General features: G+C 41.9%; 3 protein-coding genes across 8 annotated transcripts; all 3 read left to right on the top strand.

The window, feature by feature from the left end:
- Window positions 1-2536: 2536 nt before the first annotated feature.
- tnni1a (troponin I type 1a (skeletal, slow)) lies at window positions 2537-6927 on the top strand. Its single transcript, XM_005914687.3, has 8 exons — window positions 2537-2630; window positions 4071-4102; window positions 4190-4196; window positions 4321-4362; window positions 4565-4696; window positions 4865-4954; window positions 5099-5275; window positions 5853-6927. The coding sequence occupies exons 2-8, from the start codon at window positions 4089-4091 to the stop codon at window positions 5955-5957; spliced, it is 567 nt and encodes a 188-aa protein (XP_005914749.1). The 5' UTR covers window positions 2537-2630; window positions 4071-4088; the 3' UTR covers window positions 5958-6927.
- Window positions 6928-7893: 966 nt separating this feature from the next.
- On the top strand, window positions 7894-14206 carry lad1 (ladinin). The gene is made up of 14 exons (XM_005914686.3): window positions 7894-8126; window positions 8758-8949; window positions 9342-9609; window positions 10428-10501; window positions 10874-11018; window positions 11278-11367; window positions 11705-11748; window positions 11824-11866; window positions 12069-12112; window positions 12208-12274; window positions 12384-12518; window positions 12612-12701; window positions 13312-13436; window positions 13606-14206. The coding sequence occupies exons 1-13, from the start codon at window positions 8089-8091 to the stop codon at window positions 13402-13404; spliced, it is 1323 nt and encodes a 440-aa protein (XP_005914748.1). The 5' UTR covers window positions 7894-8088; the 3' UTR covers window positions 13405-13436; window positions 13606-14206.
- A 193-nt stretch (window positions 14207-14399) lies between these two features.
- Window positions 14400-22374, top strand: tnnt2a (troponin T type 2a (cardiac)). 6 transcript variants are annotated; one of them, XM_042227346.1, is made up of 16 exons: window positions 14400-14554; window positions 14678-14754; window positions 14928-14938; window positions 15605-15622; window positions 15986-16036; window positions 16380-16436; window positions 18407-18436; window positions 18671-18695; window positions 19715-19778; window positions 19980-20096; window positions 20205-20282; window positions 20365-20475; window positions 20560-20669; window positions 21111-21201; window positions 21285-21325; window positions 22140-22374. In XM_042227346.1, the coding sequence occupies exons 2-16, from the start codon at window positions 14717-14719 to the stop codon at window positions 22171-22173; spliced, it is 876 nt and encodes a 291-aa protein (XP_042083280.1). In that variant the 5' UTR covers window positions 14400-14554; window positions 14678-14716; the 3' UTR covers window positions 22174-22374. The 6 variants fall into 6 exon arrangements, with proteins under 6 accessions (XP_042083280.1, XP_042083284.1, XP_014194427.1 ...); XM_042227350.1 differs by lacking the exon at window positions 15986-16036 and having other exon boundaries at window positions 14408-14554; window positions 15608-15622; XM_014338941.2 differs by lacking the exon at window positions 15986-16036 and having other exon boundaries at window positions 14408-14554.
- Window positions 22375-24537: the final 2163 nt, after the last annotated feature.

Here is a 24537-nt window from a genome sequence, read left to right as displayed (position 1 = left end):
GATGATTTTAATGATCACACGCGTGGGAGATGGACACCGTACGCAGACAGCATCAGATCTCAAAATGGTGGAGCATTGATCAAACTCTTATAGCCTCTAGTGGCCCCCACCTAATCATAAAAGCCTAAACATTCACATGCTTTCTCTCACACAGCGCCTAAGCTACGACCTTGGCTCCCTGTTTATCTGCTCCTGCTGAGATGGGGCAGAAAACTCCAGCATGTCTCTGTTCTCTTCTAATCAGACAAATAAGGCGATGACTTTCTGCAAACAGCATTTCTTATAACTCAGCAGTATAATGCATCATAAAACAATATCATTCATTCACATAATTCTTAGCGTGCACAGTTCTGAATGGTGCAATAGAGTCCAAGATATAAGTGCAAGTAGAATGAAGAATAGCCGAAAGGTCCTCAACATTTTTACAATTGGAGTTCATTATTCCAGAGTCCATAAAGGCAGCAGAAAAGGCAGGTGCTGTCAGTACATTAAGCGCTCGCTTTTTGCGCAGTGGGGCGTTCGACTTGTCCATCGAGCAGCGCAGTGTTAGGGTGCACAACACAGGAAGATGATCGGAAATGCGTAATTCGGATATATCCGTGATGCACACTTCCAACCCGTGGGAAAGCACCAAGTCCAGTGTGTGACCTTTTTCGTGCGTGGGACCAGAAACCCACTGGGTCAAGTTAAAGGAATCAATAATATTTAAAAAGTCCTTGACCAAAAGTTTGGAATCACAGCAGACATGAATATTAAAATCGCCAAGGATCAAAAAGCTGTCGTATTTAAGAGCGATTCCAGCCATAAAATCAGAAAACTCTTTGATAAAATCCTTGTTAAACTTGGGAGGGCGATATATGAGGGCACACAGCAGAGGCGCAGCAGGATTAAGGTGTAACTCAAACAGCTGGAGTTCAAAACTAGAAAATGAGTCATGCTGTAATATTTGATGGCAATGAAATCGAGGATTGAACACAGTGGCTAGGCCTCCCCCCCTGCCAGTAGGTACAGATGACACTCCCATCACTCCCCAGGTCTCCCACAGCTTTATTTTGGTGCTACCTTATACCCTTCAGACGTACTCAGACTGGAACCTCTGTCCGAGGAGCTTTTAGCCTTTATTTTATTGCTGCAGCCACCAGTGTCGTCCAGTTGGGTGATCCTCTGCTCTTCTTTCTTCAACCTCAGGGGTTAGACAACCCTTCAGTCGTGGCACAGATCAGGGGATTATTCTGCCCCGATTTCAAACAACGATCTGTGTATCCTCGGGTCACAGCTGTGTCCCCCAGAGAAAGGAACAGGAACGTGTCCCCCTTTTGCCCAAGAGCCTCTCGAACCTTGTTGGTCTGGCGTTCCTGGATTTCCACCACCCCCTTCATGGTTATTGCTGTGTTTATGAGATCCATCCTTTTGGAGTGACTAGCTGGAGCCCAAGACGCCATGACACTTGGACCCAGTTGGTGTCTCGGCAGTCACTGTGTCTGTCTCTGCTGCGAAGGATCCTCGTATCTCTGTGACCTCGTCTGGTGTCTGTTCCTGTCTCTGTAAGAGACAGCAAACCAAAACACCTCTCTGCCTAGCTCTAATAATCTAATGTTGTTATCCAATGTTCCTCTAGTGATTCAAAATCGGTTTAGCACATCATGTTAGGACCTCCTGACCAGTTACTTATTCTAATCACAATTCATGTGTGTGTAAGCGTGTTTGCATTTAGCCCTCTGCACTCAAGGCATTTCCTACACTTTATCAGTCCGGACCATCACGCCGAACGAAGCTTACGACCTTCAAAAGGCCGAGTGCCAACTCATTATAAGCACATTTGCAAGGTGTGTCTAAAAATTATTAAAACCACTCATTTTAACAAAAGACATCAAAAACAAATTAGCCATTTATAATTCTAACATCTGCCCCGATTTTCACAAAAATCATGTGTTTGCTTCCGCCTACCGTCCCACGGTTTCCTCTCCAGTGTGGTACTCAGCTTCTCATGGTCACGGGCATTTTATCTTCTAAACGCTATTCAGTTCATTTCAATGATTAATGCTTAAACATGGAAATAATGATTTATGCTTCTCACTGGTTCTCTAAAAAAGTCCGGAAACCTTTTGGGTCACTATTAGCTTAAGTTTCACCGTACCTAAGTTATTAAAACACAAGTCATAAAAATGTTCATATAACCCTTGTTTGATGTTAAAACTCAACTTCCCCCCTTTTTGACACATGGGAATGTGTCAAAAAGGGGGGAAGTTGATCATTAAGTAGAAGTTGATCACCACTTCTACTTAATGTACTTACAAGTGTTTTTTTCCCCCTTTATTTATTTATTTTTTACATAATTTCCTTTTCCATGCAGTCTATGGCCAGCTTATAGTTCATATTCATATTTACCTACAATTTGTCATTTGAGTTACTCTCATCAGCCTTCAGGCTCCAACTATATTGTCATTGTTTACATGAAAAATGAGCAGAGCAGGATTATGTACCAAGAAGGACGTGGCTGACTAATAATAGCGTCACACACAAAAGAAAGAGAGATCTGGACAATGGGCGGTGCAGTTAAATAGAGGGCTCATCTCTGATCTGTCCAGCGAGCTGCATCCATGGTCACACTTCTCCTGCCTCTGACTCTGGTAAGTTCCCTTCATAATACGCTCTGTGTGTAGAGTTAGACACAAGTTTTATATCTGTGCTTTCTTCATTTGCTCTCCTGATATTTAGACTGTAGTGTTGATATTTTAACCTTTGCATTTGTCAAAAATGTGTCATGCATCTCTGTACAGTGAGAATACAGATTGATCTAGTGTTAGTTTATTCAACATGTCAACCTGGTGAACAGCGGGGACATAGCATAGCAGAGACATAGACAATAATAAGTGTTTCAGTGCTATTTTGCTAGCAGCCCAGGTTCATCTTTGGGCACAGACTGTATGTACACTAAAGCTGTGCTACCATAAAGCCAAAGCAATGGGATGATCAGCTGAAATAATACAAACTGGGGAGTTTAAATCTGCAGCCAAAGCAACTATGTTCAAATCCGAGGTTGACGTAAACTTTCCAAAACACTTTGGGTGGGTTTTTTTTCATTGCCAAGTTGGCCACACCACAGAGGGTCATAAGCATCCATGAGTTACTAGCAATAAATCCCTGATCCAGGCTGGGCACCCCAGAGCACAGTCACCCACCACAGCTGTCTATCAGTTGTCCCCTGGTCTATTTGGGGAGACAGGCCACTCTAAATTCCTCTTGGCCAGATAATCCTGAGGAGAAAGACAGGGATAAGGGACAGAAGAGATGGATGAGGGACGGCTATCTGTCTGGAATTTTCCTAATCCGCTGGAGCAGATTGTAACCCCATCGTGCTAGGTGGTCTTATGTGGTGCCATTCTCAAATGGAGCCAAATAGTGAAATGAGAGGGGAGGTATGAGGAGAAAGGCTGGCCTAAATTGAAAGAGTGAAAGGGTGAGTGCTGCAAATCACTTGCAAATTTGATGAAGGACAAAGGGCACGAGACTGAGGAAAGGTAAGACCAGGTAATAACAAAAGTGAAAACAACACTTTAACAATGAGGTGTGACGATAAATTAAGTATCTTAAACACATCTTAGTGGTGTTAATGCGTCACTGTTTTTTATGGCATGTGGTAGAAAAGCAAAACTGCACTCGGTAAGTTCTGTGAAAAACTAGGACACTGATTCCACAAACATTTTGTGCCTGTACGATATTTTCATGCACAAAAAACACAATTTCTTAAACATGCATTTAAAAAAAGACAATAAAGCTTCAGCAACCTCAGACTTTAAAATGGATTTAAGGTTGCCTAGACCAGCAACTTCCTTTTGTCCAAACAGGTGAAGACCGCTTAACACCTCTTATCCTCTGTCAACTCATTATTAACAATTTCCCCACCTATTGTTTGGCTCCATTTCTATATCGTTCGGTTTTAGACTTTTATAATCCATCCGCACGTGGATTTGTTTATTTTTTTATCTGATCCGCTGACAAACAAATACTGCCAGTGGTTCAGCGTGTGTTTCTGTGTGTGTTTCTAATCTCTCCCGTCTCTTTTCCAGTGAGATCTCAACAGCAGGATGCCTGAACATGCGTGAGTGTTTTCTTACTATAGATACACAGACATTAAAAAACACAAAAACAGGTATTTTAAATTATGTATGTTTCTCTTCTTTTACAGCCAAGAGGTAAGACCATCTGGCTGCTAACTTGTTGATACAATATTCAACAATTTTTATAACTAAGTTAAGCTACTAAACTACATATACATCATATTTACTGATAATCTTGTGAATCATCTGAACCATGCAGCGGAAACCCAAGATCTCAGCCTCAAGGAAGCTGATGCTCAAGGTACGAGAAATCATCTGCAGACTTATTTGATTTATTTGTGTAATACACGAGTTCAGCCCACAGGAGGGCAGCAGATACAGACAACTGAAAGAAAGCCAGCATCTGAATGTTTCACTTGTCATTTGAGAAAAAATGATGTGATGAGGTGTTTTGAAAGAATCTGAACGCATATGGAAAACATTATTTTATGTTGGTTTGACAGAGTCTGATGGTGGCAAAGGCCAAGGAGGAATTGGAGCAGGAGATTTTAGACAAAGAGGAGGAGAAACATAGGTACCTGGCTGAGAGAGCTCCTCCTTTAAATATGAGTGGCCTGAGCCTTGGCCAGCTTCAGGTATGTTCGCTACAGATTCCCCCAAATCTCTCATTTTTCTTTCCATCCTTTGCAGCGACAACTTAGATCATTCCCAAATTATGTCAATAAAGCAAATCAGGACAAGAAACCAAGTAAAGAAAGGACTGCACATGATTTCATACTAAGTTTTCCTTTGTGCATGTGTAGGATCTCTGCAGGGAGCTACATGCTAAGATAGATGTAGTTGACGAGGAGCGATATGACATTGAAGCTAAGGTCATGCTCAACACACGCGAGGTTGGTACACTTTATTATCCCAGCGCATTTCCAATAAGTAGAATATGAAATGCTTCATATCAGTTATACTTATATTATGCAACACTATGAGCACCATGAGAAACTCCTACATCCTGCTCCCTCCACTCTGTGTCACTCGACCAGATTAAAGACCTGAATATCAAGGTGCTGGACCTCAGGGGGAAATTCAAGAGGCCTAATCTTCGACGTGTCCGTGTGTCAGCTGACGCCATCCTTCGCTCGCTGCTGGGATCCAAGCACAAAGTCTCCATGGACCTGCGAGCCAATCTCAAGTCTGTCAAGAAAGAGGACACTGAAAAGGTGCATGAAAAATGGATAAAAGAGAAGATGCAATCATGCATATGCACACAGAATACAATGAAACCAGGCTGAGCAATGTCTGTGCCATCCTTAGAGCACAGACATGCATTCAGTTACTGTAAGATACAGACATGATGTCAGCGCTTGAGATGTCATGGAACACCTGGAAACAGTGTGTGTGAAAAGTGTGTTTAAGACACCGAGTAGGAAGCCACTGCAGGGCGGGGGCCGTGTGTTTGTGAGAGAAGGCACCGAACACAAGACAATGATCCCATTGTACACCGAATATTAGCCTTTGTGGCCACGTCTCCCAACTCCTGAGTGCATGCATGTGCAGATTAGCTTGTTCCGGTGTGTGTATACCTGTGAATGAATGTGTGTCTCTCCAAGTGTGAGGTAAACCAGTTATACTAGTATGGTAATAAACCATTCTCCAAAGGGCTTCCCATTGAAATGAACAGGTCTCAAAGGCTTAGATGCAACAATAACATTTTCTGAACCTGCTCTACTTTGCAGCCTCTGTTTTTAGTCTTTTATACTCTCTGTTGCACAATCCAACTGTCTCCCTTATCTGCAGAAGAGGCCAGTGGAGGACAGTGACTGGAGGAAGAATGTGGAAGCCATGTCAGGGATGGAGGGAAGGAAGAAGATGTTTGATGCCGCTAAAGGTTCTGCGCAGTGAGGCCAGGAGGTGGGCTGGGGTCACATCAGTGACATCACTCCCCTACATCTGAATCTGTCCTGGTCTTCCTGGGTCTATTGTGGCGTCTGTGTTGTTGTTTCACGCTGATGTCCCTGCGGATGCTCCTGCCATGGAGGTGACAGTATGCCCCCACACCCCTGAAAGGCTTTCAACTATTCTGTCAGCTTTGTTTTTGATAAGGTGTTAAAATGACTCTGTCTGTTATGTAAGATTATTTGTACTTTTCACACCATGTTGCACCAAAGCCTCAGACAATCGGCCTGATGTTTGTGTGGCGGACAAATGTGCCAAATTAAACTGTACGTGTGATTGTTTTGCTTGGGGATAAACTTTAACCTTGTAATGTAGATTATCAAATAATAGTGGTAAAAAAAGGTGCACTTCATTGGCTGGACTGAAAGGGAAAAAGAACGAATAAAATATCAAAAGTATACTTTACATGAAACATTTTTCTGTGTGATACTCCTTCATGTGTGATCAGCTGCTGTATTCAGATATATAAACTGCTTTTATAAACTCTGAGAATTTTAGTTTCTGTGATCCTGTTGCAGTAGGACCAGCTTTTTATTGCAGGTTGCAGACAGCACATAGAGCAAATGCACAGATGAACACGTGCAGTTTAAATGGTTTGTGTGTGTTCTTATGGCTAAAGTATCATCCACTACTAAAAAATGCTTATTTCTCCTCCAGTCTGAACACAATTTGTTCAGTCTGTGATGCCAACCTTGCCAACAACTCCCATATGGTTAAGACATTTAACTGCTAGATCATACGGACTGGGATTGACTCCCAGGACACCTGGGATTAATGGGAACAATACCTTGCTGTGCTCAACCTCACTAAAAGAAAGTTCCTACTTTGATCCGATGAATCCGCTCTGCAACCTAATATATACTTAAAAACGGCAAGCATCACTACTGCTAATAGCTTTTCAATATCGGTTGCAGTTACTTGTTAGTTTGAAGGATTACTGTTTGCTGCAACAACTTGTACATTTTAACTGATATGCTTTGTGTGCATGCTGTCCAGATGTAAAGCACTTCTGTGTGTTTTGCATGTCCATAAAGCACACTCTGCTTCAGTACTTTTAAAAATCGCCTTATCCAAATGGATGCAAAGCACCCGCAGTCGTCTTGTGTCTGTAAATATAACTTTTGTTGGGAATGTCTTTCTGTTTTATTTCCGTTTGTTTGATCAGGTCTTTCCTGAAAATGTAAGGCTAACTTTAGACACAGGAACATTAGAACAGACTGAATGGACACTGATGCATAAACACACAGAGTTCATTACAGGACCTAAAATGATACAGCACCGGTGCAGGCAGGGGCATGCAAACTATTTCCATAAGATAGCAGATGCATGATAGACCAACAACGCATGCTATAAGACAGCCTCTTCTTTAAATAAATGGGAAGCAGACTTTCACAGGTGAAACTTGAAAGAGTCTTGATATGCATCTTATGCTATGCCTCAGTTATCAGTTACGATAATATCTAACTTTGTTTACTGAGGAACTGCACAGAGTATAACAGACACAGATGTGATATAAAGAGTGTAGGTCAGAGTCCAACACACATGGGCTCCAGAGAAAGGTGTGGACTCACACAGCAAACACTCTGACTCAGACTGTAGTGAGAGTCCAGTACAAGAAAGGATAACATATATTTGTATGCTTTATTATTATCATTTAATAAGAGTTTGATTGCTATTAACTACTTGTTGTACTTGTGCAGGTTTTCCTTTTAGCTACAGCCTGTAAGATCCACACAAACAAAATGAATACAAGTGTAAGATTAATTATTCTGGGATGTTTTATTGCCATTGCCCGAATAAGCGAAGTGTCCAGGGGCGGGAAAGGAGTGCCAGGTACAGGTATTACGCTTTCCACACTTCCACCGTACAAGGTGCTCTCTGGCGCGCGCTCTCCCCACCCCTCACTCAGTCTGTCAGGTGGGGAGCTTACCTTTGTGGTCACGTGACGCGTCTGTGCGCTGCACCGGGCTAAAGGTGGACTGCTTTGTGCCGCGGTGACTGTAATTCGACTGCCGTCGTCTGAGTGCCAGTCGACTTCGTCTGTGATCGTAGCTGGAAACTATTTTATTTTCTCAATATGTCTGTAAGTCGGAGAAACTGGTCGGCTTTGTCCAGGTAAGATTCAAAGACTTGTGGGTTTCTATAGCGACTAATTACCTGTGTTACCTGCGTTTCCGAGCGATGCCCGCGCCTACTGTTTTTTAATAGATGCTGGATGTTTAGGAACGCGCATAATTAACATGTTGCAGGGTTTTCACTCTGGCAACAAAGCATCCCAATTTGGAAGAAATGATTTATTACATTCATGTAGTAACTGTGTAACATGCAGTCAAACTGTGTCGGTTGGTGCCACTGTTATACAGTCACTTCTGCCTTTTTTTGCCCGTTACAGTCTAGAGATAACGGAGAGTTTTGTTCTGTTTGGCCCTTGTTGAGCTCAGTTAAAAAGGAAACACCAGCCTGCCGCTCTGCAGCTGGCTGATTGAATCCACTGATAATTCTTTTTAAACAGGATGCAAAATACAGCCACAAAAAGCGGTTGATGAACAAGTAAAGCAGGTTCCCTGTAACGCTTATTAATCTTTTCTTTTAAAGTACAAACCAAAAACAAATAGTGTGGAGGATCCACTCATCAAGTTCTCATGTACAGCACGCTGTTTTACATATGTCCACCACCCGTATCCTCACCGAGCCTCTGTTGTTTTGTTTGTTTGTTTTTCCATATTCGCTGATTGTCTTGATTCAGCCTTGCACGACAGTGGACAATGGAGGACGAGGAGGAGGTGGAGCGGGAGAAGAGGAGGAGGGTGAAGAGCTCAAGCACCAGTGCTGACCAAGATGATGACTCCAGCCCCACTCCCACTCCTACAAACACATCTGCCAGCGAGAGCGCCTTTGGGACAGACTCCTCAAGTGAAATGTCCCAAAGCTCCAACAGGTTGTTCTCATAGTTTAGTAAAACAAATATGTCAGGTTGGACTCATACGCTGTCTAAACACAATCCTCTTTGTGGACTTTGTCTGTGTGCCTGTTTTGTTCTTTTGGTTTCTGAAGGCCTTTTTAGTGGTTTCAAACTAGCAAAGGGATGATTCTCACAGTTTTGCCCCATGGGAGTGTTTCTGTATACGTTTCAAACCCATGAAAACACCTGATACTCACGCAGGGAAAGTATGAAATGCTGTCAGAAACCCCGACAGCTGAGTACCTGTCTTCAAAGAGCCTTTTATAATAGAAACCTGATCAGATGCAGGAATCTTTTTAGGTCTCTCTAGAGACCATTCATCACATGTGTTGGTCATTAATGTGCACATATGTACTGTTTATTGCCAGCATGGAGCAGGTACAGCTTGACTTTGTGGAGATGCTGCGAGTGCGTGACGAAAGGCGAAGGATGCGGCACGTGGAAACGTTGAGACAACAGAAGGATGGAGGGGAGGATGAAGCTGAGGTCAGCAAAGGAGGAGGTGCCAGGGTAGAGCTGCTGGGAGACATGGATGAAGAGAAGGAAAGTGTTGTCAAACCACAGCCACCAGTAAAAACATCTTCTCACAGTCCCACCAGCAGCAGCAAAAGTAGAACCAGCATCTCAAGCAACAAAGTAAGAAGGAAGTTGCTCCTTAATTTCTGGAAGAAAATCTAAAGAAAAAAACATCTCACAGATCTTTTAAATGTGCTTGAGTTTCACAAGACTGCAACAGTGAAAGTCTGTAACTCAGCTGCCAATTAATGATGTAAATCGAGATTTTTCACGTGATTATTTAGAACTTTTGTCCACCTGGAGTGGAAGAAACAAGGTCATAACCTCAGTTTTGATTAAATGACCAACAGAGAGATTTTGTTGATTCTCTGAGAAACGTTACAAATGATAAAACATGAACTGACAGATCCTTTGACAAGAAAGCACCAATCTTCCCTCACACACTAAGTCATGACACCAGTAGCAGCACCCTGTGCAGTTAACTGCTATCCCACACAGAGGGGGAGTTAATTATTCTCTAGATTTTACAACAACAAACCGTTTTTTGTAGTGCAGCATATGATGTCATTTTTGCTATTAAAGACCAACGCTGGTGTGGGCATTTTCCTCCTGTGGTCACAAGAAGAAGTTAGAATCTACTTTTAACTTACAGCTTTAGAAAAAGAAGACAACCCTTTACTCCCCGTCTTGTTTCCGGACTTGAACTCTCCCCGCGAGTCAAGTGACCATGCAAATCATCTCTAAAGCTTTGATAAGACGTGCTTAAGGCCATAATTTGAACTTTATCTTTTATTACCTTCGCAGGCTGCTTTAGCTCTGTGTATCTGCAAATGAGGCCATAACCGCGCCGTGTTATGTAATGCAAGGTGTGTCGTCTGTACAAAAGCTTGTGTGCTATGTGCTCATGCTGATTGTCTGCCTGTTTCTTCCTTTGTCAGCATGAAAATGAAGAGTCATCAGGCAAAGACCCTGATCCAAAACCCTCCTCCAGCCCAGCTCGCAAGTTTGTCAGGTTAACAGTGACACTTCTTTTTTGTTGCTCTTTTGTTCTTTGTTGGCTGATCACCTAAAAGGATCAAATGCATTTTATTTAGATAAGATAAAGGTTACTGATTCCACAAATGGAAATGAAAGCACCGGAACAATGTAGAAATATAAAAGAGAAAACAGGACGTATAAGATTGTTTTGTATAGATCGTGAACCACATAAAGATATCCAGAGAATAAGATGGAAGAGTAAAAAAAAGCTGCCTTCAGTTTTCACGTTAGACGCACTTTAAGATTTCATTTAGGCAACAGATCAGAGAAAACTGTACTTTCAGTGGTCACTAGTTCCTTTCTCTTCAACCTCTCCTTAAACTCACTTCTCTTTCTTGCCTTTCAGTTCTGTCTCCATCTCACTTGACAAGAGTCCATCTGCCAGCGGGCGCACAACTCCCATGAGCCCCGGTTCTCCGTCAGCCCCCTGGTCACCTCGCGAACACTGGACTTCCCCCCAAAGCCCTGTTCACAATGGGCACACGGAGGAGGTAGTTCACCACACACACACGCACAAAGAAACACAAACACAAATAAACTGACATGTTCGTCTCAGCTTCAAGCTTTGCTTGTCAAATGCTGTATAAGGCCCGCTAAGCACTGACGCTGCATCTTATCAATCCAGTGTGGGCACCAGCGCCCTCTGGTGTTATAAAGAGTAAAGGTTCCTTATGGCGGTAAAAACAGTCTTGGCTCCAGAGAGGTACCTGCAGCTAAACAGCAAACCTAAGTTGTTTTAATGTCTCTCAGACCGGTGTGAATCGCTCCACCAGTGGAAACTTTGAACAGGCAAACAAACCTGCCTTCATCAGACAGAGCTCCAGGACTGTATCTTTCAGGGTAAACACTGACACACACGCACACACAAATACATGCACGAGGACACAAAACCATTCAGGCATTCTTCCTGGCAAACGTCAGCATGAACTTTTGCCAATTTGACTGTTAAAACACGATTTTATCTGCCGTCAGCTTTCAGAATATCAGTTCAGGATAATTTGCTTGTGCCAGTCAAGCTTCCAGCTCATGTTAATAGCTACATGAATATTGACCAGCTCTTACTGCTGACTGGTTGCTTTGTTAACACCCAAACACATCCCCGTGCAGAGGATTATTGAGCAGGTCACTTGCTGTAAGTGCCGCTAACACGCACTCACACAGGCTTGGTCTTCCACAGATGATGAGAAAGAAAGAAGAGGATCCTTCGCCGCTCCAGAGGAGGTAAGGAAACAGCCTTGTGTTCATTTTGTATCAGCCTCGCTTAGTTGGTTTGCTGACTTGCTTCTTCTGTTGTAGCTCCAGTGTGAGGATGGCCTCCAAGAAGTTTGAACCCAACACCGTGAGATAACTTTAATTTACTTTCACCTAATATGATTGATAATCAGTAATCATTCATCGCTTATCCATTATTTTCTTGTTTGGCACTTTACAAAAACACAATTATATTTACAGTTATAGGATTATGAGATCTGTAGACCTGCTAGCACTACACACAATGTTATGCACAATTTACAGTGTTGATTGTCTTTGTTTTGAAGCAGGACCAAAATGAGGATGAAAACAAAGCATCATCTTTCCAGAGAAAGTGAGTTTGACAATTTTTTACTCTTTATTTATTTGTTTATATTTTATTGAGTGTAACTGATTACACTTGTACATTAATGTATTCTGTCTTCCCAGCTCTAGGCAGAGGATTTCATCTAGATCCATCCAGGAAAAGATGGAGAGGCTGGCTCAGGCAGCACAGGTCAGCCTCTCAGCCCTCCATGTACTAAAGGGGAAATTATGTTCCTGTGTTCTGTAGCAAACATCAACTGTCAGTCGCCAATGGTCTTCTCTTGGCTCTTCATCCACAGAAGTCCGAGCTGACGCGATTCCCGGATGTCACCCAGAGGACTCTGGTCCTGCTGGAAGAAGTGTCCAGGAAGAGAGAGATCTTTGAGAAGGAGCAGCAGGTGCAGAGCCCCACCAGCCCCGGAGTTTCCAAACAGGTACACTCATCATTCGCCCAAAAGCTCTTTTCAGTACTAGATGTGTGCGTAGCGTTAGTTAACAAATGATTTTGTAACTGTTGTTGATTTCAGGAAATTAGAGGCTTGACATCAGGAATGTCAGAGCGGATCAACCGCTGGCTCCACAAGAGCAACAAAGCTGGGTCTTCGCACAGTCCTGCTGTAAGTGCAGTGTATGGAAGCCAGGGGGCAGTATTACTCTTTGAGCTGTAAGTCCTGGCTGAGCAGGACGTAGTTCGTTGTTTGTGTTGCCTACATTAAATTAAAGAGTTTGCCATTATGTAGGTAACTACGTAAAGCGCATGACTGTCGTTAATCGTGAAGAAAGTTCTGATCAATTAATTCTTTTTAAACATAGATTTTAAACATGGAAAACAATGTCTATCTGGGTAAATTCATAAGCACACTTTAAAGCAGAGGGTCTCTCTCAGTATGTCTTGAATTGTTATCTGTGGCGCCTACAGAAACACTGGCATGACTGACTTCGTGCTAATCTGTCCTAACATCACTTTTGTCAGAGTAGAGTGACCCGTTCCTCCTGCTTTGTGCCATTGGCTTTTTAGCAGTTATCTATTGAGCATGAAGAAATGCTTAAGTCAGTCCAAATTGTCAAACGACTTAAAGACCATTTTAGGGTGTGTTTACAAAACTATTTGCCCCGTAAGAGGTCCCTGCTTCAGAAATATTTCAAAACTCCAGATTTAAAGAGTGTTTTTTTCTTTCTCTTCACTGTAATAAGAACTGATATAATGATTCTGTTTCTGATTTGTAGGATTTGAGACATGTGGACATTTCTAGTAAGAGGAGCCTGTTTGAGAATAGCGGTGAAGACAGTGTCTCTAAATCCAGCCCTGGAAAAATCTGAAGTGAAGGAAGTTTATTTATAATGTCCAACAGGTAAGGATACAAGTGCTACTGAGTTAGTCTTACATGTCTGGCCACTGCTGTTGAGGCAGATTTACCAACTCCACAAATGAAGCAAACAAGAGGAAGCCGTACATGTTTCACTGAACTTTAAAGGCGCTCCTTCAATTATAAATTGCTCTTATTGTGCTTGTATTTGCAGGATTGCAGGATTTTGAGATGGCGAAGGGAGAGGCAGAGATTTGGAAGATTAACGGATTTGATGACTGAGTGATTTTTTTCCCCTTTGCCGTCAAAGCACAAATGTAAAACAGGCGGGAGGAAGAGAGAGAAATGGCCTGTTGGGTTGTATCTTTAGAGGACTGAAAAGGAGGAAACTGCTTTTAAAGTTAAAAAGCTTCTATCTTACACTTTTGCTTTGCTTCTTTAAAAAATAAGTGTGCCTACTTTTAACATTAAAATACCCCCAAAAAACGTGTCAGTGATGTTTTATTTGTTCGTCTTAACGTTGTGTAATTTCTTTGAGCACTTTAAACAGGTGAAGGCTTTAAGGATTATATCTTTTACTGAATTACACCGCTGGGATTGCTGGAGTTGTAATATGTGTGTGTCTTGTTTAATTTGCCAGTGTAATTTTTTTCTTTTTTTTTGGTTTCATCTGGACTTGTGGACGAGATTCTGTCTTTCTAAGTAATAAAATGTTTTACTACCATAACTGTCCGTCACTATTTCTTTTTAAATAGCCCTGGATGAATAAACGCACTTTACCTTATCTCAGACCGGGATGCATATAGATAAGCGCTCCGTGCCTGTGTTTCGTCTACAACAAGCTGCCATACAAGGAAACCAGAATGTGTGTGTGTGTGTGTGTGTGTGTGTGCGAATCAGCTGTCTGTGATCTTTTTGGCTCTGCAGCCCACAGTCATGCTCACGGCGGCCTTTTTGGGAAATGGTGATAATGGAGAGTACATGCTATCTAGAAAGTTATTAATAACACAACAAGGGGTCCTAAAGCCTCATCCGCACAACACAGTCCGTCCTTCACCCGCTGACACTCACCCCACGCTCCCGTTAGAGAAAGTGGGACCTGTCTTGTGCTGCAAATCCACTCTCTCCGGGTCTCTGTCTTGATCCCTTCATCTGATCCTCAGGTACGATTGACTAACTGTAACGTAACGTGTGCACACGAAAGAAAGAGTTTTAACTGGAAAATATTGAAGCTTTTATTGATTTGAACAGAAAGTGAAAAATTCATGATTGGCTTTTTTTCTAAGTAATCAGATTTGCTGCTGCGCACCTGAACGCGCCCTGTCATGTCAGACAACGAGGAAGTGGTGGAGGAGTATGAGGAGTAGGTTGGATTTTTTTCCTACTTAAAATACTTCTAAATGTATCCCGAGAGTACATCCACCGTTTGTCACTGACACGTGGTTTCTTTGCAGCAACTGCATGATCATTTTACACTGTCATGCATTTGTCTTTTTGATCATAATAGTAACGCGCCTATGTGATTCATTTTCACAGGGAGGTGGAAGGTAAGACCTCTCATCATGACTCATACACAGTGCAGTCACTCTGTGGTTAAAACCCTGCTGTGCAGGCAAATGCTTTCTCTTGGCTAATCCGACGAGCGTGATGTAAAAACTGCTGTACTGTATACTCAGTGCGCTTTTATAAGGATTTAAGAGGAATGTAAAGACATGTTGCTAATTGTGTGTAGTTTGAATGAAATGTCAAGATCGTCCATAAATCAAACGTAAATGTTCTGCCTGTTTGTCAACTCCTAATCAGGTGTAGGAGGAGGTTATTACATGTATGTGTGAGAGTTACAGAATTACCGTGTAAAAGGTTTTTCATGGTAAGTTTAATTATAATGCAACACAAAAGCACAAATTATATGTGAAGTCAGGAATTGCTAGTGGGAAAAGTTTGCCTTAAGGACTTCCTGCCAGAAAGTTTTCTTTTCCATTCTTTTGTTGCAGCTCGGTGTGGTTTAGGTAAGGATCACAATCTGGATTAAAAATGAGCGAATCAAATGCTTACATTATGGTTACTCCTAAGTCAGTGTTTCATTAGTTAGTATCATTAATTGGTTTGACTTTGTGTGCTAGAAACAACAGTTTGTAGAGTTTGCACTTCTGATTATGTGAAAAGATTGTTCACATGTTTCTCTCTGCGGTTTCTCTGGCTGCACGACACAGAAGAGGAGGCCGCTGAAGGTACTGACGGCGCTGATATTTATAAATGAGTGTCAAGGTCATCGATGAATGCTTTTGTCACGTTTCAATAGCAAACATCAAGGGTGATGTGGAGGAGCGGTCGACAGCAGTTATCCTGAGAGTCTCTGGGATAAATAGCAGCGCTGTGACTGAGCTTCATCTATAAACACATTTAAAGTGATTGTGATTAATCTCACTTTGAAAGAGATTCTTTGATGTATTTGCTAACTTACTTTGCTTGCTCAGCTATTCTTCTTATTTATTTAACCTCCTTACATTACTTTAATTACTTGACTTACTCTGTTTACTTACTTCACCTACTTCTCATCGCTTTGCTAACTACTTTTCTGCTTTGCTCATCAGAGGAGCAAGGGGTAGATGAGGAGGAGGAGCAGGAGGAGGAGGAAGAGGAAGGTATAATTGGGCAGATGTAATGTTTTTCCTGGCACAGTGCATTGATAGCAACCTGAGGGTGAATTTGTTGATGTGGAAACCACATACTATGTTTGCTCGTTGCCTGTTTGTTTATAGAGCAGTTTCAGTCTAAGAAAAACAAAACAAAACGATGTGGACGCAAAACATTCAACAGAATCAGACAAGACAGAAGATATCAGTTATGTTCACAGGATGACTCATCTCGTCTCTTTCCCTGTGACTGTACTAATGAGGTTATTGATCAGGGAGAGTGATTATTCAGGCTTAGTGAAAGTTAACATTCTTTCTGTGATAAGTCATTATTTGCTTCCTTCTCCACCAGAGGCTCCACAGGAGGAAGACAAACCTGCTGCAGAAGAGGAGGCCAACGAAGAACAAGGTAGACGTTACTAAAAACTTAATGCAGACTTTCCCCAAGTGTGGGGCCCGCCTCCTAGGGGGGGGGAGGCGCAGAGCCATTGCAGGGGTGCGCGGTATGAAAAGGAAAAAAAACAAACAAACAAAAAACAACAACGCTTGGACACGACTAGCCTGGGGCTCCCACACAAACGCAAAGCAGCAGATGAAGCATCGCTGAATATGTTTCCAAACCAACTTCATTCTAAGCCAAAGACTAGAAAATCTGGTGAAGCAAATCTGCCCTTTGGCTTCACCTGCACAGGTGCGGAGGTAGGTCTTCCTGCAGGGTTGGTTTTCCCTGCGTGGGGAGCAGCGCTGGGCTGTTTACATCATGGACAAACAGGATCCCACAGCTGTTTATGTTTTTAAACCCATTTTGCACAGAGAAGCATTTTTTTTAAATGTATTGATCGCAATGTTGAACAGTATTACACAGGAAAAACAACTACATGCAAAAGAATGACACCGTGACGCCTCTGGAGGGACAGTAACTGCGTGACAAAATACTGTTAATCTGACTGTCTGCTCTTCATCTCATGTAAACAATAACGTGGCGCACAGCATGATGGGAAAAAGGCACATACCTTTGACTTTGCCTGATGAGCTCTGTATTCCTCGTCCACACGTAAACGCAAAAAAAGGAGTTTTAAAAATCTCCGTTCTCGGTGATTCGAAACGCCGTTTGAACGAAACAGCTGCGTGTTCAGAAACACCCGTGTAGGTGCGGACGCAGCGTAAAAGAGTTTATTTTATTACTACCTGTAATTTATTGCAGATTACTTGTATTTGCTTAATTGTTTACTAAATGTTTGAGGTGTAAAATAAACCGCAATGGAGCAAAATGTGTGTGCATGTGGTTGGAGGATGTGTGCGTGCGTGTGCGTGCGTGCGTGTGCGCGCATGGGGGGAGGGGGGCGCGAACATTTTTCTTGTAAAACAAAGGGGGGCCCAGCAAAAAAAGTTTGGGAACCACTGATTAATGGGAGAAATGATAGCTTTGGGCCTGTGTTGACAGCGCAGGGAAGATGAGTAATGTCGTTTACCAGTAACCATCACTCACAGGCAGGGAGATAACATGCTATCTCAGACACATTTCATTTTGGTATGTGACAGTCTGCACTTGAGGATCAAGCATGCAGGTTTTCTTAGTCACACCAGAAGGGCCAGCTGGGCTGAGAGTAGTCCTCCAGCCCCTCCCAGCCCCAAGGCTTTCGTTTCTTAGTCAGAACCAGGTGTTTTTCACTGTTTCGGTGTCTCACCTGCTCCCACTGAGATCATTTGAAATGGGAGGGATGTTAGACTTATTCTTACCTTTTGGCTCCTTTATACTGATAAACACCGTGTGAGCTGTCACTTTCCACAAAGACAAAAGGCAGGCGACTTGTTGACGTGCCAAAAAGAACCAAAAAAACAAAAAACCACGACTACACCCTTCCCTTTACCAGTTCAGGTTCTAATTAACCAAGTTGGCAGCATAGGAAACTAGTCTGGGCCTATCAGCTGACTGGACGACGTTTTAGGTTTCAAGCACGGTCTAGCTGTCCTCTATTATTACGAAAACAAAAAAAGAACTTAGCTGCTTCTTTTGCAGAAAGCTAAACTAAAACTAAAGTTTTTATGGCATTCACTCATAATTATTTGGGTCATTCAAAGGTCACTGATCCCAGACCTTCTTGAGAAAGGAACCATTTGCTATCAGTGCTTGCGTCTCTAGATAACGTCTCGCTTGTCCCGAGTGCATTCATGCAATGTGGCACATGAAGCAACACTTCACAGATGAGCGCCTGACTTCCTCGGTGCTCTCTTTCAGTCTTTCCCGTCTTCTCACTTACGCTCTTCTGTCATGTGGCCATCATCACTCACTAAACGACTGTTTACTGTGGCGTAATGCTCAGTCATTTGAGATGTGCTCTCACAAACCCTCTCTCAACCATGTTATTTTGGTTTCAGGTGGAGAAGGCGAAGCAGAGGAGGGAGAAGGTAAGTGACTGGGAATCTCGTTTTGTGGCTCTGTTGTTCTTGGATGTTCTCCCTGACATGAATCACACATCATTACTTTTATTATTAATATCAGCACAAATGGTGTAAACAGACTTCAGTGCCATAACTTGCGGGGGGAACTGGCAGAATTTGTGATTTTGTGCGGTCTCATTATTAATGTGTGGTCTGCACTAACTCATTCATACTTTCTGCTTGACTTTCTTTCATTAACAGAGGAGGAAGCAAAGCCCAAATTCAAGTAAGTAAAACCCACGGATAAACACGTTTTACGATAGCATGGTTATGAGTAACAAACATACGACGCATAAATAAACAAAGAGAGGACTCACACCAGTGTGATCCATTTGTACCAGCAGCAAGCTACAAAAAAAAAAGAGACCACATCACTCCGGTTCTCTGCTCTCTCCACTGGCTCCCAGTTGCCTTTAGGATTGATTTTAAAATCTTACTGCTGGCTTTTAAGGTTTTAAATGGCACTGCACCTTCTTACCTGTCAGAACTCCTTAGTACTTATCGCCCCAGGAACATCTTTGAGGTCAGCCGACCTGATGCTTTTAGATGTTCCCAGGTATAAATTAAATGAGGTTGCTTGATACGATCCTTCTACATCAACATCTTAAGCTCAAAAGTCACAAAGTAATTTTGTTTTTACTTTGTTTTAAAATCCAGGAAGTGCCCCCCCCCCCTCGATTTAAACTCAAACTGTGGAACGTCGTTCCCCTCGCTGCCAAATTAGCTCCCTTCATTAAATCTATTAAAACTCACTGCCATTTGAGTCTGTGTGATTCCTCATTGTGTATCCTGTGGCTTTTTAGAAATGTCCATTCCACCTTTTCTCAGCACGTTGTCTTTTAAATGTGCTTTACAAATACACTTGTGTTGAGAGTTGCATTGACCATAAGTGGCCGTTTTGATTGTTCAGATTTAATTACTTTGATTTAATAAAAACATTTCCAGAGATCTCTAGGCTGTGCCTCTCTGCTCTGGCACTAAGAAAAGAAAATCCCAATTTCTGTCTACATATAGTGCAGTTTGTAGAAAATACAGATATGCAGCTACTTCTGAGCAGCAACAGGCAGCAACACGTGCAAACACAGAGGGGACATTTGTTTGGCACATGCTTATTGTTTTTGATCCTCGTTTGACACCAACTGTCATCACAACTCAATTTCCCTGTTATTGATCTTTTTTTTTTTAACTGAATTGTTCTTATTTAACCCACGCTTGTTAACTTAATATCTTTTCCTGCTTTTTCAGGCCATTCATCATGCCAAACCTTATTCCCCCTAAGATCCCAGACGGCGAGAGGGTGGATTTTGATGTAAGTGACACAATACAGTACTTACTGTGCATGGGCTTTTGTATCCTGGTGTATTATGTACAGGTCTCAGGGTGGAGTAGACATGTCTTCACAGCTTTCACTCTGTATTTTTCTAGCTTTGTCTAAGCCTGCTTTTAATTTAGGACCAAAAACAAATATGTGCATCAGTATAACATAGAACTGGGTCACTGAATCCAACAGGATATACATCGCAAGAGAATGGAGAAGGACCTGATGGAGCTTCAAACTTTAATCGAGGTTCACTTCGAAAGCAGAAAGAAGGAAGAAGAAGAGCTCGTTCAGCTCAAAGAAAGGATTGTGAGTGCACCACACTACAGCCAGTCAAATGTAAACCACTTCCCACCTCAGACATTACAGATCTGCTTTAGGATCTGTTTTGATGAGATGTGATGATCTGTTGCTCAGGAGAAGCGTCGCTCTGAGCGAGCAGAGCAGCACAGAATTCGCAGCGAGCGAGATAAAGAGCGACAGAAGCGTCTTGAGGTAGAGTCCTGTTCTACGCTTTAACACGGTCTATAAAGTGGCACGCGTTTCACCTCGGATCATCTTTCTCTCGGGGTTCTAGGATGAGAGGATTCGCAAGGAGGAGGAGGAGGCCAAGAAGAGGGCAGAGGATGATGCAAAGAAAAAGAAAACCCTCACCAGCCTCCACTTTGGAGGTTACATGCAAAAGCTGGTGCGTCAGTGGAGTTTTAACAGTGGGGGTTTCCAAAAAGCTCCACTAGTAACTTTTATAACAGAAATTATTTTATTTTTAAAGACAGACAAACGGAGTGGCAAGAGGCAGACAGAGAGAGAAAAGAAGAAGAAGATCCTGAACGAAAGGCGCAAATCTCTGGACATCGAGAACATGAGTCAGGAAAGACTCAAGTAGGTTCAGACGCACAGAGCAGGACTTAGAATCTGTAGGTTTGTTCACTTACAAAGAAATGTGGTTTCATTTTAATGGAGAGAGACGAATATGAACCAAAAATTAATCAATGCACTGCCTCAACTCCCTGTGTGTATCAAGAACACGTGTCCATTACATGCAAATCATCTGATAACATTTTGGTCATGTGGAGGTTTTATTTCTGGATTTTAGTTAATATTCTGTCTCCCTCCATTAAAACAAATACTACCATTAAAAATAGAGACTCTTCATTTCTTTGTAAGTAAGCAAACAAATTCAGCAGGGCATCAAATAATTATTTCTCCCACTGCATGTTTCATTATCTCACACAATAGCTATTGCATTTTTTCTTCACGACACACAAAATTAAAATAATAAAACAATGAAAATAATTCTCGTTATAATAATTTGTTTTCCAGAGAGAAAGCTAAGGAGCTGTGGGAGTGGATCCAGCAGCTGGAGGCAGAGAAGTTTGATCTGCAGTACCAGTTCAGCAGACAGAAATATGAGGTGCGCTCAGCTAATTGAAGAAACAAAGACACGGCATCAGTGAGACCTGGTCACAGTGTAACAAAATGTTTTCTTCATTCCAGATTAATGTGCTGAGGAACCGTGTGAGCGACCATCAGAAAACGTGAGCACAAGCTCGAAATCCCATTTTAATTAAAAGTTTAAAACATGTAGTTACCATAGAGCGCACATATGATGTCACACAGGTGTAACAAAATGCAACAGACAGGTGAGGTTTGGGACAATAACTTGATTGGAGAGTGTCAAGCTATGTGTGTGTGAGAGCATTAGAGTCATGGGAATTTAAAACTTATAGTGAGACGGGGTTAAAAGACAGAGAGAGGGAGTGTAACACTTTGTTAGTAACAATAACCAAAAAAAGTAATATAATTAACAAATAAATGTTTTAAGAGGTGAGGAGAAATCAAACAAATCATATATAATAATTAAATGAGTGATCAAGAAAAGAAAAGAGCAAGTGTGGACAAAGCAGCAGGAGAGGCCAATGAGATGAGTGAGGAGAGGCTGACTTTTAGTTGCAGCTATGAGTGAACGGTCGTGCATCTCCCTTAGAGCGACTTGACAGAGTTTTGCATGAATCCCTTCTTCTGTGATTCATGCCGGTGTTTGTGGGGGAAGCTTTTTGTTAAGAAACGACCGTCTCTGAGGCCCAAGTGGAAAAGCTTTTTGTTTTCAGACTCCCTGTAGTGTCACCAAATATTGTGTATTCACAATCTCACAGCCGCCTTGTCCTAACTCGGCGAGCTGGCTGGGTTTGGTCATCTGTCATACCTGTCAGGGATAAAGTGAAAGAACATGATGTCACTGTTACTTTTGAACAGGGTGCAGGAAGATTTCAAAATGTAACCGTGCAACCTCGCTACGATCTGTGCCACATCAGTTGTGTCTGAATCACAAACGCTTCTGTTTTTCAACAGGTCAAAGAGGACCAAGAGAGGACTGAGGAAATAGATGCTGATGTGCTGAGTGACAAGTATTATCATCCGCCCTGTCATGCAGCCACTGCCTCAAACCAAGCCCAGGCTTTACGGCCACACCCAAGTCACACTTATCTTCTTACGGTTGCCTTGAGCACAGCTTGGGTCTCTCGCTCTACTTTTTCAGGATAATGGGGATTTAAAAGTGTAAATAAACAGTCTCACTTTGCTCTTCCATAGTGTGCATGAGTTGCTTTGTTGGCAATGAAAAAAAGTCACGTAAGACCCGATGACAGAAAGCTTAAAGCAAAGACATCCTCTTACTGAAAGACAGGCTCTAACATGACTGGAGCTGACATGATGCTTTTTGAGCTGACGCCCAGACATCCACCCAAAGTTCACCTATGAACACACCCACACTAAATTGAAAAAGAATGAATAATTTCCATTATGCATATTGCAGGTGGGAAAATCCTTCTTGTCTTGTAACTTCTCAAGTGTGTCACCAAGTCTCATATGAGAAAAACTGCAGTTTCTCAGCAAACAGGCAGATACAAGCCCAGTTATTTAGTCTGAAAATACTCAAAATATGCACAAGAAAGAACAAAAACGCTGAAATGAGACACTGAGAATGTCTTTGTGATGGCCATGTGGTTTATAACTGGTCACAGGAGCAAAGAAAATGCACGTCATGTTTTTAACTGCTTCTCCTCAGCAAAGCAACAATGGTTTGTCATGTTGTTACTGATAACAAAAAACAAGCTCTCAACCCACCAAACAGTCTGGTGTCTCAGTCTTCCCACAAACCTCTGGGGATTCAAAGGGTGAAAAGAAAAAAAACGCCTGATTTACTCAGTGACCAAAAGAGCCTTGTTGAGACCTGCCTGATCCAGGATCAGCAGAAAACAAAGGCACAGTAAGAAAGACAAATATTATTACTCATTCACAACAGTAAATTCTGAATATTGCATTAGCTTCAGAGTGATTCACGGTTTTGAAAATCATGCATAGATTTATCACGTATTTTAAAGGTCGCTGGAAAATTAACAAAGAACAAAACTCGCAATATTTTTTGCATGTTTTATTTATTCTGAGTGAAAGACAAGCCTCCTACTTATGCGCCTCACAAACACACACACACATTTCTCAAAAATATACATTCTAAGCAAATACTGACATTGATCAAATGAACCTCAATACAGCCATTTCCCAAGCAGAAAGACAGCCCCCTGCCTTGTACCCTGTGGCCCTGGGAAAGCCCCATAGCTGCCTGCCACCGTGCTTCATGGCAGGTATGTTTTATGACGTGGAATGGTGGTTTTTCCAAAAGCATTTCAGTTTTACAAAAATTTAAAATCTGTGTTCAATAAACAGGCAGTTCGGTTATGACGGCAGATATCCTGCAAATAACCTCTTTGTAAGCTGCTTTAATAAAAACAACTATTAAACATGACACACTTGTAAAAGCAGCTCCTCTTCCCTCGACTGGTGCGCACAGTTCGTAATTCATTAAAATGCTGGTTAGAAGGCACGACCCCTTCATTGTCTCCACAACATTTATCTGAATTTGGTCAAAGAACACTCAGAGTCAGCCAGCAAATTAACTGCTGACAGTGCTGACTGATAATTTACTGCTGGTTCAAATTTCTACACATAGTTCATGAGTGAGGCAAAGTGATGGGTGCTAGATGCTGTGTGCTACATCCCAGTCTTTCCATGTCCCTGTTCCCCACAAGAAAACAAAGCAATACTTAAAAAAGAAATATATATAGCATTAAAAAAAAGTGAATATTGACAAGCACTCAGTACTAAGATAGAGTCCAAAACTGAATACACGGCTAATAGCTGCTTGAAAAGTTAGATAACCTTTGTCCTGTATATAATGAAGCTACTGCCAGCAGTCAGTTAGCTTAGTTTAGCACAAACCCTGGAAACAAGAGAAGGTAATTTACCTCCACTGTCAACAATTCTGTTTTATGTGGTTTAATGAATAATGAAGACACGGAGTTATTCTCTGAGCTTGTTTTCAGTCTACATGCTAGGCTAACGAGCTGCCAGTTGTAGCTTCTATTTCATGTACAAACAAAAGCATGATATTAATGTCAAAGAAAGCAAGTAAACACATTTAAATGTTGAACTAGTGCTTGACTCTTTAGGGTGACAGAATGTTGATAAAAAATAAAAGTGCATTTGTACATTAAAAATAGCGCTTCTTTGCTAACCTTGAAAATCAAAGTACTGCTAAAGTGAATCTTTGCTTGGACCTTTTTTATGTATTCTTAGTGCATTCAACATGAGACTCCATTACCTTCACTAAAGGAAATCAAGAAATGGGGCTGTGGTGGGGATATATTATTATTCTTTTAAAAGAAACAACCTTCTTTGAATCATATTTCTC

Source organism: Haplochromis burtoni, unplaced genomic scaffold (assembly GCF_018398535.1).
Source record: "Haplochromis burtoni strain Fernald_Lab_line unplaced genomic scaffold, NCSU_Asbu1 Contig_9, whole genome shotgun sequence".
Classification (NCBI taxonomy): domain Eukaryota; kingdom Metazoa; phylum Chordata; class Actinopteri; order Cichliformes; family Cichlidae; genus Haplochromis; species Haplochromis burtoni.
This window is presented reverse-complemented; position numbering and strand designations above follow the sequence as displayed.

Coding starts and splice junctions, on each gene's coding strand:
- tnni1a (XM_005914687.3), top strand. Junction 4,363..4,564: donor CAAGGAAGCTGATGCTCAAG/GTACGAGAAATC, acceptor TTGGTTTGACAG/AGTCTGATGGTGGCAAAGGC. Junction 4,955..5,098: donor TCATGCTCAACACACGCGAG/GTTGGTACACTT, acceptor TCACTCGACCAG/ATTAAAGACCTGAATATCAA.
- lad1 (XM_005914686.3), top strand. CDS start 8,089: ATGTCTGTAAGTCGGAGAAACTGGTCGGCTTTGTCCAG. Junction 8,127..8,757: donor AACTGGTCGGCTTTGTCCAG/GTAAGATTCAAA, acceptor GTCTTGATTCAG/CCTTGCACGACAGTGGACAA. Junction 11,867..12,068: donor AGAAGTTTGAACCCAACACC/GTGAGATAACTT, acceptor GTTTTGAAGCAG/GACCAAAATGAGGATGAAAA.
- tnnt2a (XM_005914685.3), top strand. CDS start 15,838: ATGTATTTGCTAACTTACTTTGCTTGCTCAGCTATTCTTCTTATTTAT. Junction 16,037..16,379: donor GGAGGAGGAGGAAGAGGAAG/GTATAATTGGGC, acceptor CTTCTCCACCAG/AGGCTCCACAGGAGGAAGAC. Junction 20,283..20,364: donor AGCGACAGAAGCGTCTTGAG/GTAGAGTCCTGT, acceptor TCGGGGTTCTAG/GATGAGAGGATTCGCAAGGA.